At 41.2% G+C, this 14,107-nt stretch overlaps 1 protein-coding gene across 4 annotated transcripts; it reads left to right on the plus strand.

Moving 5' to 3' along the window:
* Window positions 1-284: 284 nt before the first annotated feature.
* narf (nuclear prelamin A recognition factor) lies at window positions 285-10,499 on the plus strand. 4 transcript variants are annotated; one of them, XM_085283856.1, is made up of 12 exons: window positions 285-585; window positions 1,264-1,338; window positions 1,446-1,511; window positions 1,807-1,935; window positions 2,018-2,150; window positions 2,448-2,582; window positions 3,470-3,588; window positions 4,886-5,018; window positions 6,563-6,635; window positions 6,790-6,927; window positions 7,430-7,587; window positions 7,680-10,499. In XM_085283856.1, exons 2-12 carry the CDS (start codon window positions 1,282-1,284, stop codon window positions 7,928-7,930), a joined length of 1,392 nt encoding a protein of 463 aa, XP_085139982.1. In that variant the 5' UTR covers window positions 285-585; window positions 1,264-1,281; the 3' UTR covers window positions 7,931-10,499. The 4 variants fall into 4 exon arrangements, with proteins under 4 accessions (XP_085139982.1, XP_085139983.1, XP_085139986.1 ...); XM_085283857.1 differs by having other exon boundaries at window positions 285-500; XM_085283860.1 differs by having other exon boundaries at window positions 286-585; window positions 4,889-5,018.
* Window positions 10,500-14,107: the final 3,608 nt, after the last annotated feature.

Genomic DNA, 14,107 nt, shown 5'->3' on the forward strand with positions numbered 1-14,107 from the left:
AAAGGAAGGTTTTTTTACTTTAAATTTTACATTTAAACATTACATTTGCCTGCATACGCCTACCATAAGCAAGCAAGTAGTTTATATGATTGTGTACTTAAATGTTTCAAACATAGTAACAATTTGAAAAGGCGTTCATAACTCGATAACAACCACACAGGTTTTCTTTTCAGAAATACCTAAACTGAGTTTTTATCAAAGCTGTTTCTATCACATTTGAATTTAGTGTGACGTGAGGTAAGAAGACGTCTTTCTACACACGAGCTTCCGGAGCAACTCGTACACAGTTTGCGCATGCGCTCAGAGGTCGCCGGGGTACACAATGGAGTCGGACGACTGGCTTGGACACTAGAGGAGTCTCGTCGCTTTTGTAAGCGGCAGTTAGAGTATTATGAAATAACCGCAGAGGTTCAAGCCTGGCGGCCAACAGTGGCGGTGACGCCGTCCACAGACGAGTTGACCGGAAAACGAAGGGTGCTGAGTAACTGTCGAGTTCACCTGTATGTAGTCTTCTTTAGCACTGGCTGCTCTTCTACATTTTTTCCCCATGTCTTTGTCCGAAAGAGCAGTGAAATAAACCGTCCGGTGAGTTACCTTAAAATTCGACCTTGCAGCGTTAACACTGCGTCTGCCGTGCCGTTAAACCAGCATACACGCTTCGGTCCCACACAGGAATTAATGTAGAAACCCCAAAAAAGGCCTGGACCGAAATAGCGTGTTTTCAAGTGGTATATTTAAGGGCAGCAAAACTAACATACCAGGTAGCTTGTTAACGTGAGGCATGCTTAAGGATTTGGCTATTCTTATTTAAAGATATAAATATATTCACCCCAAACTAGATTTTTTTAAAAGGTGTTTTTGTATCATATGAAAGTAAGACTGTTTCTATACAACAAGCTAACTCTATAGGTTTTAATAGCACGGTAGCTTCCAGCCCATACTTCTCGCGCTTCCCCTCACGCGCACGCAATCTGACGTAATGGACTTCGTGGCGGTTTCTGTTGACTCTGTTTATATAATTAACCCGAGCAATTTGGGATGTAATGACAGAAGACTAGCTTGTGCTTGCACTCAGTTTCCCACCATTATAAAGCTGTTTTGTTTATGATAAAAACGCCCGCCTGTGATAGGACGCTGGAAGCAGTCAGTGGAAGGTGGAGTTAATTAAACAGCAAAGAGTAGTCGCCTCTGCCTTCATTACAGGAAACTTTAGGCTGTGTGGAGCTGGGATGTTAATCTCTGTGTGTCTCTCTTAATTTAAAGATATAACTGCTGAAGAAAATGTCAGAGGTCAACATAGCCAAGCGCAAGGAGAAGTGCGAGAACTGCACCAAACAGGTATGATGATGGCTCTGTAGCACTACGCTGTCTCATAAATGGGTTGGTTGACTGCCTCTTTCTTGCTCTCAGTTCTGAGCTGAGTTTATCGATCTTTCTACACACAGTGCAATAAGAAGCAAAGCGAAGATGGGGCCAACTCAAACCAGGAAAGCGAAGAAGTCAATGGGCAGGTAGTATCTGCTTACCCAGTGCACTCTAGTCATTAATTGCTCTACATGAATCAGTCCTCATCATGTTCCCATGTTAAGCAGTTTTCATGCATGTGCATTTCATGCATCCTTTCAGACTGTTTGAAGTTCACAGGGAGGATAAAGTCTAAAAAGTTACAGTTCTTTATTTCAGCATGATTCAGATTAAGATGCTTTTAGCAGATAGTAGGCTTAAGGCAGGTAATAACCAGTACAGGAAGATGAAACGTAGCCCACTTCAAAGGTTGTCGGGGTGAAAAAAATCTAATTTTTTCAGGGGAATGAAGGCTCCCAGCTTTTGTTGAGCGCATGCCTGTCCTGTGACGGCTGTCTGTCAGACGAGGACACCTTGAAGATTTCTCAGCAGGGTCTGGAGGAAGTGGAGCGAGTTCTGGCGCTGAATAAGGTACACTTCCTCTGAAACCAGGGAGTGTTTCTGCGCTGCCTTGTTGCGCTTGCTAAACAACACCTTCCTCTGTCCCTGTCAGAAGTGTGATGCGTCGAAGCACAAGGTGCTGGTGGCGTCGGTGTGTCCGCAGTCTCTGCCTTTCTTTGCTGTCAAGTTCGGTGTGGACATCGCTGAAGCAGCCCACAAGCTCTGCGGCTTCCTCAAGCACATCGGTGATTTGAGTTTTTTTCTTTTATGAAATACGAAGTAGACTTTACCATAAGTTTCCTACTCTCTCCTTTTTGTTTCTTTCTGTTGTTAGCTTGTTTTGTTATTTTAAAACAAGCTACTTTTTTTTTTTTTTTTTTTTTGGCCGTACTTCCCACTTTTCTGCTAAACAGACTTAAGTTTACCTTTCTGCAAGCAGGTGTGCACGGATTACCCGTACGCCCTGGTATTTATCATACATGTTCAACATTTCCCTGTTTGTTGTGTGCATTCTGCTTCGTCACTCTGGGTTTTCCCTGCAGGAGTGCAATATGTGTTTGACACCACTCTGGCAGCTGGCTTCAGCATCCTAGAGAGTCAAAAGGAGTTTATTCAGCGATATCGCAGGAGGCACCATGATTCCCACGCCCTGCCCATGTTCACCTCCTCCTGTCCAGGTAAACCGTCCTCTCTTCTTTGCCTTCCTCATACTCCCCCCACTCTTTACTGCTGCTTCTTCTTCTCCTCTTTTTTTCAAACCCCCACCCCGTTGTACTGGTTTGTCAGTGTGATTATCATCTGTGCTGGTGTTTGCCTCAGTTTTAAGATTTCTTTGTTCTGCAAGTCCCCGGGCTCTTTCTTGAGTGAATTTTTGTGCGTGTGCTGAACATGGGGTTTTAGAGGTGCAGATAGCAGAGAGCTGCTGGGGAAAGATAGGAAGCTCTTCCTGCACCACTCCCTTTATCAGAGATAGGACGCTAGAACTTTTTTGGTCTTTAATTGCAGCTATACACGTGCATGCAGACACCCAGGTATTCATCCTGTGGGGTCTAACACTGGCCATGGAGGAGGGCTTTGCTTGCCTCCAGGTGAGGAACGACCAGTAATTAAATAGCAAGCCGGCTTATCATCATGAAAGAAATGTATTGGACTATGTGGATTTTTTCCTCCTATCTCTTGGTGTGTGTTTCTAAAATAAAAAACTTCAATTCATAATAATAATAATAATGGATTGGATTTATATAGTGCTTTTCAAGGCACCCAAAGCGCTTTACAATGCCACTATTCATTCATACACTGGTGGAGGCAGCTACAGTTGTAGCCACAGACTGTCAGACTGCCCTGGGGCAGACTGACAGAAGTGAGGCTGCCATATCGTGCCATCGGCCCCTCTGGCCAACACCAGTAGGTGGTAGGGTAAAGTGTCTTGCCCAAGGACACAACGACCAGGACAGAGAGCCCAGGGATCGAACTGGCGACCTTCCGGTTACAGATGCGATTCCCAACCCCCTGAGCCACGCGTGCACAGTAGGCTAATGGTTATTTTAACATTGTGTGTTTACAGGGTGGATCCGCTATTCAGAGCGTGTTCTGGGCAGCCTGGTCACTCCTCATATCTGCACAGCCAGGTCTCCCCAACAGATCATGGGGTGTCTGGTCAAAGACTACTTCTCTAAACAGCAGGTAAGCATTGATCCACTGTGACAACTCACAGTCAAAGGTCTCAGGGTAATTGGAGGTCTTTCTACCACTTGTTTAAGTGTCTGTCGACAAATAAGGAAGGGTAAATAAATGAAAACTAATCTGTTGTATAGGCGTAAGAGTTAAATATAATGGAGGTAAGAGGTGATCAGCCTGATGGGGACTGATGGCTAACATTGATTGGCTAAAAGGTCTTCATGCTGCTCTAAATCTTTTTTCTATTAGAAAAGTCTCTAATAGGTTAAGACCGGGAACTTTGCTCACCCAACATGTGGTTCTAGGACTTGTTGTAGTTCAGGAAGTGCTTTACCAAAACAAGTTTCACCACTTCTGAGGCCCTGTGTTAAATTACCTCTAATTTAAGCCGTCACAAAATGCAGAAAAAGAATGCATCAAATGAACTAATGTTAATGAACCGCTCCTAAAATCTTAACAGCAGCTCAGCCAAAATATCCTGCAACAGAAATGAAGCCCGACAAATGTGTAACACCTTGCATTAAAGCTCTTTTATTAAACTGTCATTGAGGAAAAAGCAGAAGGTTAAAAAGAACATGCGTAGTTATTCATGATTGCTAGCTGGGATGTTTTGTTGGCATATTCAGTAGTGCCAGTAGCACTTGTAAATACAACCAGATATAACTTCATTTATACATACAAAGATCATCCTTTTAAATGACTTGCGACCCACTAAAGTAAGCCATAACAATGCAGGCAGATGACCCTGGCACTTGTCTCCATTGCTACATTTTCTTGTTATTTTGCTGTGTTCAACATGTTCCTGGGCTTTAACCTTTGGGCAGTGGGTGTGTGGCATCCAGCCAATAGTAGTGCCAAGGGTATCAGATTACACCACTCTCAGGTGCAGTGAGAACACATACAGAGTGGATCTATGCCATTACGATTTTTTTTTTTTATTCTTTTTAATGATAACTGTCATTTTAAATTATACTAAAAAGAATACTTAAAATCCTTCAAAATAACTGTTGTGGGTTGTTTTTTTAAAATGATGTTTAAAAATGTAGCCAAAGTTTAAAATAATGTAAAATTAAAGAGGTAAATTTACCAAACGTGTAAAAATCACTGTGAGCCAAAAGGCTGTTCTAAATGTTCAGTATTTGATCACCTAATGTAGTCACGTCGTCCCAAACCACACGTTCCATCTGAGTCAGTGTTTGTACTGTCTCAAACCTGAACAATCCAAGGCTAATGTCAGACTGAGTTCTGTATTTTATGAGAGAGAATCTCTCTTATTATGTCTTTGTTGTGTTTTCTGTACTAGCAGAAGTTGAGTCCAGAGAAACTCTACCATGTGGTGGTGGCTCCCTGCTTTGATAAAAAGCTAGAAGCTGTCAGAGAAGAGTTCTACAACAGTATGCTGGAGACCAGGGATGTAGACTGCGTACTTACCTCAGGTAAGATTATTAAAAAGACCATATTTGCAACCATATTAGAGTTTGTTAGACCCCTCTCTCTGGTTTCAGCAGAACACATTTACTGTCTAGAGGTGTATCTGAAACCTGAGGATTGTTTGTGCAGTGGAAAGGCTGAATTACTTGATATCCTTAAAAGGTTTCCTCCAAGAGTTGCTTTAAACAGCTATAATGTTCTTCAGAAAGGTCATAATGGATACTCGAATATAATCACTGTAATTATGCCAGCAGGATGCTGATCTGGTTTCTTTTGTTTTCTTGAGATTCAGCCATTTGTCTCTAGATCCATTTAAGATTAAGAGCAGCTGACCCCAGTATGACAGAGCATGTCAGAGTGAGCAACTGTGGGAGAGCTGCAGCTGTGGCTAAAAAAGAAATCTGCACTCGCACTCATTTGATGCACCTGCATGTACCAACCAACCAACCATGTTTCCTCTTCTTCACTTTCTTTGTTTCAACCAGAGTATCACTGCATGTATCATTGTAAAATGTACACTCACTGGCCACTTTATTAGGTATACCATGCTAATACTTGGTTGAACCCCACTTACCTTCAGAAAAGCCTTAGTGGCATAGATGGACAGATTCAACAAAGTGCTGGAGGCATTCCTCTGAGGTTTCAGTTCATACTAGTATGATACACAGCTGCTGCACATCTATGATGTACCACATCATCAGGTGCTCTGCTGGATTAAGATCTGATGACTGTTGGAGGTCATTTGAGTACAGTGAACTCATTGTTATGTTCAAGAAACCAGTTTGACATCAGTGCAACTGTGTGCATTATCCTGCTGGAAACAGCCATCAGATGATGGGTACACTGGTCATAAAGGCATGGATATGATGAGCAACTGTACTGTGGTTTTTAAACAGTGCTCAGCTGCAGTCCAAAGTGTGCCAAGAAAATATCACCAGTAACAGCAATAGTTCATACTGGGCAGCATGTTGTTTATGCCAAACCAGCTGAATGTCACAGCAGAAAATGACATATTCGAGTTACTGTTGCCTTCTTGTCAGCTCATAATATTCCGTTCATTTTCCTCTCACATGAACAAGCCATTGTGTTTTCTTTTTTACAAATACAAATTTTATTTGTCACATACACAGTTCAACATATAGTGAACATGCAGTGAAATGCTTGTGTCCTGAACTGCGAACAGGCTGCAGACATAGCCGTGCCGTGACAGGACCCTTACTGGATACCAGGTGGGAACTGAACTTGCGACCACCACTCCAGAAGTGTGTAGTCTTACCACTACACTATCCAGCTTTTAAAACCTAGAGATGGTTGGGTGGAAAAACTTTAATCTGCAGTTTCTGAAATACTCAGATCAAAAAAAATGCGGTTAAATTACTTAAAGAACCTTTCTCCCACATTCAGATGCTCACGTTGAACTTCAGCAGGTCGTCTTGTCCATCTGTACATAAGCCTTTAAACAGGTGTAGCTAATAAAGTGGCCAGTGAGTGTTGTAGTGGATAATGAAAGAGAGCACTGTCAAAGTAAGAGTCATGTTTCATGTTCCAGGGCAGATTTATTACCTGATGGAGCAGAGGAAGGTGTCGGTGGAGGAGCTGGACTCAGTTCCACTGGACCAAGTGTGAGTAGCTGAGAGCATTGTTTTTAATAATGTAAACGATGACGTCAGTGCTATGTAGTTGGAGTGTTAATAAATTGTACTTTGATGTGTAATGTTTACGTGACTGGATACAACCTCTGAGCCTGTGTCAATGCAGCTTTGACTGTGACTGTAGGCTGGGAGACGGTGGAGACGTGGCGCTGGTGAGACATGACGGCAGAGGCTCTGAAGGTTTCCTGGAACACGTGTTCAAACACGCTGCTAAAGAACTCTTTGGTGTGGACGTCCAGGAGATCACATATAAGACCCTCAGGTGAGAGACGGCCCAGTCGGCATAGTTGTGTTCTAATACCTCACGGTTGTGTCATTCTGGAGATGGTGTTAGGGTTTTAATCCATTTGTCCATCTGTTAATGTGAAATTATGACATTACTGTGGTTGTTTGTACGTTTGGCGCATCAACAGATGCACGGAAAGTGTTTTTTTTCCTTCTTCATTGTCAACTTTATGCACATCTGCTGCTTTTAATTTCCTTTCAATTCAATTATTAACAATGAGCAATACAAAATTTGTTGTCACACCAACTTCACTGTGAGCTAACTTTGAACTAAGACTGACCCTGTGATCCTACACTCCCCACATTGCTGTGTCAGCCTGTACTTAAGAGCTGCTACTTTGTCTGTGTAAAGGTGAAAAACCAGTTTAATCAGCTTAGCAGTGTGATGTGGGTGTTTAAAACACGGCAGTGGATGGATCAGTTAAAGATCACTTTTCTTTGATTATCTGTGTATAATCCCTTTGCTGGTGACTTTACAGGAATCGGGACTTCCAGGAAGTGACACTAGAGCGGGATGGTGAAACACTTCTGCAGTTTGCTGCTGTCTATGGTTTCAGGAACATCCAGACTCTGGTTCACCGTATGAGAAAGGGACGTGTGCCTTATCAGCTGGTGGAGGTGCTGTCCTGCCCCGGAGGTAACGCCCATCACGGCCCATGAGCTCAGACATGCTGCTGCCAGCTCTTTAAGATTTATGACCCTTAACATTCCTCCTATGTTTCCCTTCAGGGTGCTTGAGCGGCCGCGGTCAGGCTGAGAGTGAGGGAGGTGCAGGCCGGCTGGACAAAGCCTTGGTCAACCAGATGGAGGAGATCTACAGCAGCCTTCCAGTCCGGCTCCCAGAATTCAACCCTACCCTGCACACCCTCTATCAGGACTGGCTGGAGGGTCAGGACTCGTCACAGACCAGAAAGTTGCTGCACACAGAGTACAGAGATAAGAGTCACGGCCACGCACAGCCCCCACACATGCAGTGGTGAGAAGAAAGGGAACGTCTTCCTTTAAAGACATGAATGGACAGCTATTCGATTGTGCTTCTGCCTGGACCATCACATATTCTAAAAAACTGTGGATGACGCAGAATGACGGACCAGTGACTGACGTCTCAAAAGATCATTCTTCCATTTAACCACGGGGGGGGGGGCTGCCTCTTTTGTGCCGAGCCTGATGATATGTGAGGGGCAGAAAAACAAACACTTAGAAATGATACCCAGTGAATGCAGTGAGGTGTTCTTAAACTGGCAAAAAACAAGATCACCTGCTGTGCCAGCTGTTCTAATAAGTGACATCTGTAGCAAGTGTGAACCTGTCGAGTCACAGAGCAATAACCCCTTGAGAAAACAGAAGCTTTTATCACAACTGGAACTCATGAACCGAACCTGTGGATGCTGAATGTATATTTGATGAGTTTGAATCTTAGCTGTCCAGTATGAATCATGCAGTTTTCCATGCTAAAGTCATCTCCACTGTTCCTAGCTGAAAGACTGCATGTTCTCTAACACAGTGATAACTATGCAACAGTGTCTTATTGAATCAGTCACAGTAAGTCTGATGCATTATTCAGATTATCCGTCCCAGAGGAAGGACAGTCCTTCTGTTTAAGGCTGCAAGAGGGTTTCATTTGTATCACTGCTCCAGTTTCACAAACTAGTATTTTTATTAAGTTATGCATATTGTTTTACAAGATCAAACATTCGTGTCCTATGTAAAGCACAAAAAGAAAAATGCTTCTCACAAATAAGTGACTTGTCTCATTCTGATGCTGATGGTTTTTTGTTTTGGTCGGGGGACCTGGTCATAACATAAAGAGACGTCACTCCGGAAACTTTAAAAAAAAAAAAAATTTTTTTTTTGGGTCCTTTGAGAACCAAAAGATGCTGATCTCTCCAAACCAGGCTGATCACCAAATAATCTAGATAGAAAAAGAGTACTACAGGTCACAGGAGAAATGTGTATAGTCTTAGTGGAAACATAGAAGAACTAGAGAACAAGAAGGGACCAAAATTTGAACCTTAGGAGCACCTCAGATGCATCACTGATGATTGATGGCTGAAAATATTTAGATTTTCTGTGCTGTCATTAAGCGAACAAATGGATTAATCTTTGAATTTCTTCAAAATAAATATTAAAACTGGCAATTTAAAGAAAAAGGTTATGACACTGTTGAAATAACATGCATATTCACACTTATTATTGCTTATTATTTAGATCCAGGTTGTCTCTGAGTCAAAGGGAAATGGCTCATCTGACGTTTTCTCACCAACACCTGCCAAGTTGTTCAGTCTGTAGTCGCATCAAATTAAAGCAAAATATGAGATTTATTGTTTTCTTGGATGGAGAAAAACACATTTGGTGGACATGTTTTTGATTTATACAAGGAAACAAATCTGTTTTCACTCAGTCAAAAAGTCAATATTGCAAGCTTCAAAGAAGGAAAGATATTAACATAGTTAATTATCACAACAAAAAGCCAAACGTGCCTTTGATTTTAAATCCCCCTTGTTTTCAGTCAGCATCAGTAGCATAATTCAGATGAATACTATTTCTTAAAATAATCTAAAAAACACTTGTGGGGTGTTTTTAATCTTCAAAAAGTTTGTAAGAGTTTAACATCAGCACCATGTTTCTCCGGCAGCGCTGGTGTGTGGTTAAAAAAAAAAAAAAGCGGCATTTATAATCGGTGGTGTTACTCTGAGTTGTCCCCAGATGCTCTTAAAGCAACAAGCTCTCTAACAGGTGCGTGCTGCTGCTTCTTCATATTTTAACAAATGATAGACATGCGTGAGGGTAACTGAGAGCTGCTGATCCAAATTTACAAAAGCAAAACGTTGAGTCTAAAAAGTGAAATTGGTTATTACGTCAAGCTTTTTCCTTTCAGCCAGCCTATTTAAATCCTATTTGAATTACTTTGATCTGACTGTTTAGAACATTATTGACTCCTGTTGGATTTTAATATGGACTTAAGTTATTCCATAACTTTCTCAGGATTTGATCATTTTTCCATTTTCTTTTTCTTTTTTTTCTTTTGGCTTGCTGTGTCAGCCACAGAAAACCATAACTCCCAGTGACTCAAAATTATAAAACCAGTGAGTGTGTTTGTGTATTTATGGGACATCTTAATCTATTAGTTTGTTGTGCATGTATCACAGTCCACATCCTTAAAGGGCAATGCTGAACAAGAAAGGTTGTTATACATCTGAACCGCCCATAGCATTTTTCATTTGCTGCTGTTATGAGCATGTTAACACAGCAGTTATCACACACTGTACAATTTACCAGTTCAACATTACAGATGTGATCACTTTGAGCACATGCCTCATCAACTCATACACCTACTTATATTTTAATGTGTGTGTAAATGTAAGTGAATGGACACATGACAACAGTTCATGATCTACATGAAGTATTCTCACAAAGTTAACACTGTCTTTAGTACAGTAAGGACTTGGAGATGAAGATAAGCAGAGACACAGAAATAGCATCTGTAATCTGTCTTGTGGGTTTTTCATTTAGTTTCTGTTAAGCAATAAACTCAGAGATCTGCTGATATGTATCTGTACCTCCCTTTTTTAACTATTCACCATATCAACACTCACCGCTTGACAGATTTGTCACCCTTATAACTGCTTGTATTACCTCAGAAAACGTATGCTTGGTAAGAGTAACAGTACAATACAGCGTGGCATGTAGTGGCATGGTTCTGTATAATCTTGCCGTGACATCACACGATATCACAAGTATTTGTCACCAATTGTGACAACTACAGTTAAGGTGTAGAAACAATACACACAGCAGCTTTAAACTCAGAAAACATAAAGATGAAATAGTTCAATGAAATCCAGAGAAATCCTCAAGCATTCAGGTCTGGTTAGTCAACTCCATGACCTTAATGTGCTTCTTCTTTAGTCGCTCCTTTGTTGCCTTGGTGGTATGTTTTAGGTCATTGTCATGCTGGAGGTCGTCCCCTACCCTTGGCAGAAAAACAGCCCCATAGCATAATGTTTCCACCATGCTTAACTGTGGCGATGGTGTTCTTTGGGTCATACTCCTCGATTTAGGTTTTATCTGAGCAGCACTTTCTCTACAGTCTCGTCCTTGATGTCCTTTGACAGCTCTTTGTTGAAATGCAGGTTTTAATAACAGCTTCTTCTCAAACCTTGATGTGACTATAATTTATGAACAAAACAGTAGGAGGGGACGATGGGGTGGGTTGTGCCATGTTTTACTTAAAACCATGACTGTAATGCTTCCAAATAAAATATGTAAATATATTTCAGGATGTCGTGCGTCCCTGGGAACAATCACACATATAGTATTTAAGAAATATAGCTTTCTGAAAAAAAAGTGGTCTTGTGGCACAACTTGCCCCTGGTGCAGGGTAAGTTGTGCCTTTGGAGAGAATACCTTGGGTGCCATTGATTATGAAAGTAAAACAGTAGACTTTGATCTCAGAAACTGTAATGCTATATAACAGCTAGACAAATTTAACACAAAATTAATAATCTAAGGTTTATTTAAACTTATTTTAAAACCTCAAAGGCCAATTTTACATAAGCCAATTCTGCCACATGAGCACATCAAAAGTCAGTTTTCTTAAACACAGCCTAACAACACTTGAACTCATTGATGCTACCCACTGCTCTCTTCTGGCAGTATCACCAAGTTTGTGTGGTGTGGATGGCTGTTTTTATGCACATCTACTCTAGGGATGACTCCGTCATCATTTTCCTTGAAAGTGAAGATGGGCTTTAAATTTACAGACCTATTACGACTTCACCTTAAAAACTTAAAAACCAGTGTCAGCACCATCAACCAATCCAATGTAGGTGTAGGATTTGGTTTTGATGCAAACTTCACAATGACAATCACAACTACTTTCAGATTTACATCTTCAAAAATCAAAAATGTCCGGTCTCATGACCAATTTCTTCTATGGTTCACTAGAAACAAGGGGCGGCACAACTTACCCGCTGGCACAAATCACTGCACTTTCCCCTGCTGAAATTAAACGCTAGGTTTCAATAAACCAACCAGTATGTTTCTTCATTTTTTTTAAAGATGCTCTCAGAATGATCCTCATATCTTTTCTTCTTTCCTCTAGTTTCCAAACACAGTGAAGCTTCCAGCATGTTCCATCTGTGGGTATGTCTGTGTCTGTTCTATGCACTACAAAGCAGTGTCTCATCAGGTCAAGGTATGTCTATACTGCTTGTAATAATTACTGTTAAACTGGCCACTGCAAAAACATTAGGGAGAGTAACAAATTGAATAATATCATATGTTGATGTTTTGTCTTTCAGCTGTGTCACTGAACTGCAACAAGACTGCAGGAGTTAGACAAAGTGTGACTATATTGTACAATAAACTGGAAAGATGGCTCAAACTGTAGAATTCTAAATTATACCTGGGAGAACACAAATGGAGCCATAACATGTAGCAGCAACTTGATTAAATACATCCGTGAATGGGATCCTCTGAAATATGTATCTCTGACCATCCAAAATGTCCAGAAAGAGGAAAATGTCACAGTTGAAATCAGGTCAGACTGTGGTATGGCTAAATCCCATCCGGTACAGTTACTCCCTGGTAAGTATCTTTCATCAACAGAAAGCATGTGTGTGTGAATGAGTGCGTGTTTTATTCAGACATACAGTTAACACTGTATTCAGTGCGCCTGTTGAAATGACTCTAATTTACTTTGTAGCATCAGCTAGAACTGCGCAGGACAAGAAGTCTGAAGACACGACCGCCAAGAAACTGTTTGTCTCACTTTTTGCATCAGCTATTGTTGTCGCCATTTTGGTTTTTGTGTATATAACTTACAGATGCTGAGAAACACCACGACCCAGACAGAGGGAAGACTAAGATCATTTAACATTGTGAATGTTGTGTTAGCCAGTGTACAGGTGGATGTGGGTGTATATGTGCTGTGCGTCACACTGCTTTCTTCTGAATTATCACACAAACATTTTTTAAATATATTTTTGAAACTTCTTGGTGTCTTTATAAAGATCAAGCCATGTAAATATGACGATGTAAGTAAATTTTACTGCCGACCTTTTCGCTCCACCTTCTCTGGCTTTTTGTGGAATCTGAATTAAATTTTCTTGCATCTGGATTAAAACCTGAAAGTCTGCTATGACTCTCTCGTATCTTTATATTTCACATCTAGAATTTGTATTACCCACAGTGCAACCTGGCTAGTGTGTAAAGATATATGTCCATGTCACTATGGTTGTATCCCAATTCAGGGTCTGCAGCCTTAAAGTACGCATTTCAAGGCCGATTACGTCACAGCGGCGCGCCGAAGGCTGTCCCAATTCAAAGGCTGCCCTGAAATGCGTCCTTCATTTCCCTGAATTTTAAGGCTGTGGCAGTGTAGACTTCGTGGCGGCTCAGCTGGTTAACAAAGAGGGACAACTACTTACTTACTACCAGAGGTGTGGACTCGAGTCACATGACTTGGACTCGAGTCAGACTCGAGTCATTAATTTTATGACTTTAGACTTGACTTGAAAAAATGTTCTAAGACTTGTGACTTGACTTGGACTTTTACACCAATGACTTGGGACTTGAATTGGACTTGAACCGGTTTACTTGAAAAGACTTGATATTTTACCCCAAATATAAAATTTAACATGCATATTATATAGAGATTGAAAATGTGACGTCATTCACGGGTAGAACCGCAAAGGATTCTGGGAACTCGTGGCAAGCGGTACTAGCGCACACAGACTTTCAATTGAAATCAGTCACACAGCGATAAAAAGAAACACAAAAATGTCAAGAAGCTGTTGTATTATTAACTGCAATAGCCGGTCGCATGACAGCCACGGGAAGCCGACGGGTAAAGAGATCGGTTGTTATCGGATTATGTCGTTGAAGAGAAATTGTTCGAGCCATGTTTCCGAAGTAACAAAGACGCGACTGGATTGCAGCCATTCAAAGATCAAATATAACGTCCCAGAACCCTCCAGCTCACAGGTTAGTCTGCTCCAAGCATTTACACAAAGGTCAGTCTGCTGTTGTAGTTAATACGTCATTTTCATAACATAATTGGTGATATAGGTTACAAGCAAGTCTGGCGCTGAACAGAAATTGTCGCGCTATGCTCCTTTATTTATTGTGCATAAATAGTGAATTGTCCTGACACAATA

This window comes from Mchenga conophoros, linkage group LG8, assembly GCF_057382185.1.
Source record: "Mchenga conophoros isolate Kocher_MC1m ecotype Shallow Benthic linkage group LG8, M_conophoros_male_GT1.1, whole genome shotgun sequence".
NCBI classification, from domain to species: Eukaryota; Metazoa; Chordata; class Actinopteri; order Cichliformes; family Cichlidae; genus Mchenga; species Mchenga conophoros.